This window comes from Ciona intestinalis, chromosome 4 (assembly GCF_000224145.3).
Source record: "Ciona intestinalis chromosome 4, KH, whole genome shotgun sequence".
NCBI lineage: Eukaryota > Metazoa > Chordata > Ascidiacea > Phlebobranchia > Cionidae > Ciona > Ciona intestinalis.
In genome coordinates, this window is record NC_020169.2 from 765,012 (window position 1) to 768,749 (window position 3,738).

At 33.3% G+C, this 3,738-nt stretch overlaps 2 protein-coding genes across 2 annotated transcripts in view; one reads left to right on the forward strand and one right to left on the reverse strand.

The window, feature by feature from the left end:
* LOC100184391 (kinesin-like protein KIF1A) overlaps nt 1–3,738 on the forward strand; it is a gene marked incomplete in the record, with an annotated part of 39,048 nt that overhangs the window by 28,601 nt on the left and 6,709 nt on the right.
* On the reverse strand, nt 495–2,384 carry LOC108949429. Its single transcript, XM_018811494.2, has 5 exons — nt 2,213–2,384; nt 1,554–1,677; nt 1,007–1,121; nt 823–941; nt 495–638 (listed from the first exon to the last, which is right to left on the reverse strand). The coding sequence occupies exons 1-5, from the start codon at nt 2,373–2,375 to the stop codon at nt 503–505; spliced, it is 657 nt and encodes a 218-aa protein (XP_018667039.1). The 5' UTR covers nt 2,376–2,384; the 3' UTR covers nt 495–502.

Below are 3,738 nucleotides of genomic sequence, written 5' to 3' on the forward strand. Positions count from 1 at the left end.
CTTCATCAGATGAAATACTTCTATCTGACTATACATCACACACTGACACTTTTACATTATTGTTAACTGACAAATTTAAATAGCGTAATACTGTAATACACTTACAAACAATTTTAAAAAATATTAATTTTAAACTAAAATCAGGCCACGGCATTACCTACGTATATTTCTTAATTTAAAAGTAACAGAAAATGCTATGTCGAAGGTACACTCTGTTTTGCTGCAAACAGCAAAGCCTAAATCAGCTGATCGATTAGAAAAGATCGTGACGTAGTTTTCGTCATAGTGCCCGCGAGTGACGCAACAATAGGCGAATTTTTTGGCACTTTTTAAAACGTTTTTTTTGGCCAAACTAAATATTTTTTTCACAAAAAAATACCACAGATAGTATTTATTAAGTGTAAATTTTCAATTAAAACCAACTTGTATGAGCGTGGTCCAGACTCTTTAAATTTGCGGTATTACATTACATTTATGGCATTAAAAAAATTACAAATGATAGTCAAACCTGTTTTTCTAATTCTCTGTGCCTTATCTGAAGCAAGAAACAGATTTTCAAAATGAAATCTTTTAATTGTTTGAGTTCCATTACACACGCCTCATTTGCTAAAGTATTAGTCAGAGTAGTTTCACAAAACCTGTTTGGGAAATGAAAGAGAATCTGTCAATTAAAATGGGTGACTATTGTTTATTTATTGAGCATCAAGCCTGGAAGCTGTATTGTATTCTATAGTGAAAATGCTACAATTGCTGTGGTATTGCACCAGTAAGATATGCCATGAATCTAATGCCGATTAAGTATTAAATATATATATTGCATACCTGTATATGCCTTTTGCAACGCTATTTAAAACAAGCTTGGAATCTGATCCTAATATGACCAACAAAAGTTGACTAAAACTGTTACAGGACTTTAGTTGAAGCTGAGAATTCAGTGAAACCTAAAACATAAAAAATGTAAAGACAAAACCTAAAAAGAAGTTTAATTATGGTAAAGTTAAAATACCCTTAATTTTTCAGAATTATCTTGATAAAGCAATAACTCTTCAGCAAGACTAAGTTGTGTTTGAACATCAGGATTATTTGACGAAGTAATACCATGCTTGCATGTTTCACAATACCTGCAATTATAATTGTAGATCATAACAAACATAAAAGTAGATATTGTAGCTGTAGTTGTACGGATGTATTCCAGTTTTTAATTAATACATTGCATATGTCAGTCATGTTGCCCCTTCCATAGCTACTGCTAAATCGCTGTATGGATGGGCATTGTATCATATATTTCGCATGCATCAACACACAGTTATGTTAAATGCCATGACATTTTACTTTGCGTTGGTTGGTATACATCTCTTCTATTGAACAACCAAAATATGATTTCAAGATAAATTTTTTCCTGATTTTTTTTATTAAGAATTTTTCCAAGGAAATTAACAAAAAAAACTTTGATTGTTTAGTCACTATTTAAAAAAATGGCTTGCCAATTAGGTCAGATAATTAAGGAAAGGTACTATATATATACAACTTAAATACAAAACGAAAAAGTTTACCCTTTAAATAATTGAACCTCTTGCTCAAAATTCTTTAACAAATATGCTTTGATTTTAGACTGTGGCAAAGCTGACACTACTTTGTTAAAATATTCATCAGCAGATAGTTCAATGTTTTGTTGTTCTAAAAAAAATATTTTTTTAATTCAACTTTTCAATTTATTCAAGACGTCAAGCTTTTTCCCTTAAACATGCAGCACATTCTTGGTAACAACTAAGAAACCTACATCACTAGAAAATTATAGCATCCGTTACCAGGTGACAGTGCATATTATATTAATATTAGGTGCGTCTTTCCATGCGCAATGTCTTTTTATGCCATTCGGCATTCACTTTCTGTAGTACTGCCAAAATTACAACCGAGTTTATCAGTGACTTTAATGACTTTCAACAACTGTGCTAAAGTTATCCTTGTTTTATAATTCCAATATTTGAGTCGCATTTTTACAATACTGGTAGGCTAATAATAATATATGCCAAGTAAAATAAGATAGTGATAATGTACAGAAACTAATGAAGCCTATAATAAAAATTCCTTGTAGTAAGTCCTGTAGTCATACATTCGTACACTAACACTAACATAGGAAGATAATATAATTCAGATATATTAAATATGTAGTACATATGATATACTGGTTATCATTAGGCCACACATATACCTGTAAAGCGCTGAGCTAATCTAAGGGTCAAGTTTTTCACCATTTGATTCATTTTGTAAGAATGGTCTTCAAATAGATCAAAGATTACATATATCAGATTGGAAAGAATGGCCGGATATATCAATATGCTACTTAACTTAGTTGACCTATTTTCTATGAACATAATATAAATATAAAGAAATTTAGATATATATGTATATGACTATGTTTATATACAAGCGTTAGAGTTTTTTCACTAGTTTCGCACGTGTGGAAGATTGGAAGACCACGTGTTGACGTGTGCTAATGGTAAATGTAAATATAAATATCGAAAAGGTTTCCAGAACGACAGTTTAATGCAGACATTTATATCTACGCCACAGCGTACGTACTTGACAAAACGTACCAACAAGAACACGAACCAGCAACAGGCAAAGTAGCAATCTTACATTAGGAACTCGCGGGCATATGACGTCACGCCGGTGATTTTGAAGCAGTGTTTCGCATCACTGCTGGTTCGTGTTTTTGTCACAGAAATAAAAAAAGAGTAGAACGCGCAACTTCCCAAAACCGTGATATATTCTTTTTTCTATTCACGTGACCGCCAACTCCGTCCCCATTTTGCTTGGTCTCCATTGTAAAAGATAGGCGCACAGTGATTTTGGGAGGTTTTAGCTGTTTATTTTAAAAAATGGACTAACTATTCCAGTTTATTAGGCCAGTTTAGTTTTTGGTAGGTTCACGCTTACACTTTAGCGCTTGTTTAGAAAAATTAATTATTTTATAAATTTAATTAAAAACGTTCAAACAAACGGTTTGTTGGAAATATATATGTGTTTGGAAATAGTTATTTTTCCCTATAAACTTATATTAAGTCAAAAAACGAACAAAAACTACATAAAACGCCCTGGCTTCCATTGACTACAATAGTAAACGGGAACGAGTCGTGAAAAAGAGTGTACCATGCTCTCTCTCTTACCGACAATAAAGACGCGCGTTCTACTCTTTTTTATTGAGCACGGTAGTGGTCATATAGATCCCTTTTTTCGTCGAACAGTTGTTCTTGGCTTTGTTGTTGTTGTTGTTGAATGAAATTTATTTCGTCTCTTCGGTCACGATAACGAAGAACAAGAGAGTTGATAAAAAGCGAAAAGACGGGTAGTGTAACGGTCTATGAGAGGCGTGTCCTAGGTCGCCCCGACAGGTCACACGAGGGTTGTAGATTGACGAAAACGCGTACGTTGATTTGTTGTAAACGAATTTATTTTGTACGGGTACGCACGGTACGGTACGTATGTACGCACGGTTTTCTAAAAATATATACACGATTAAATAATACACAGACACTTAAGTGATACATACACACTTAAATAGTACACACACACAGGGCGTACGGTTTACAAACTATCACACAAAATAATACGATATATAGAAAACATAGCACCTACCGAACAATTTTAGGACAAGATAGCAGGCACACACAGGGCCGCTCAGGGGTAACTATTCAAACAAGATGGATGTTGGCAGATATAAATACAACAGTACAC

Bases quoted from the DNA above. Each gene is read 5' to 3' on its own strand.
- LOC108949429 (XM_018811494.2), bottom strand. From the start codon at position 2,375: ATGTTCATAGAAAATAGGTCAACTAAGTTAAGTAGCATATTGATATAT. The intron at 1,678-2,212 runs GTATATGTGTGG...TATTTTTTTTAG, and splicing joins ATTAGCTCAGCGCTTTACAG to AACAACAAAACATTGAACTA. The intron at 942-1,006 runs GTATTTTAACTT...TTTATGTTTTAG, and splicing joins ATAATTCTGAAAAATTAAGG to GTTTCACTGAATTCTCAGCT.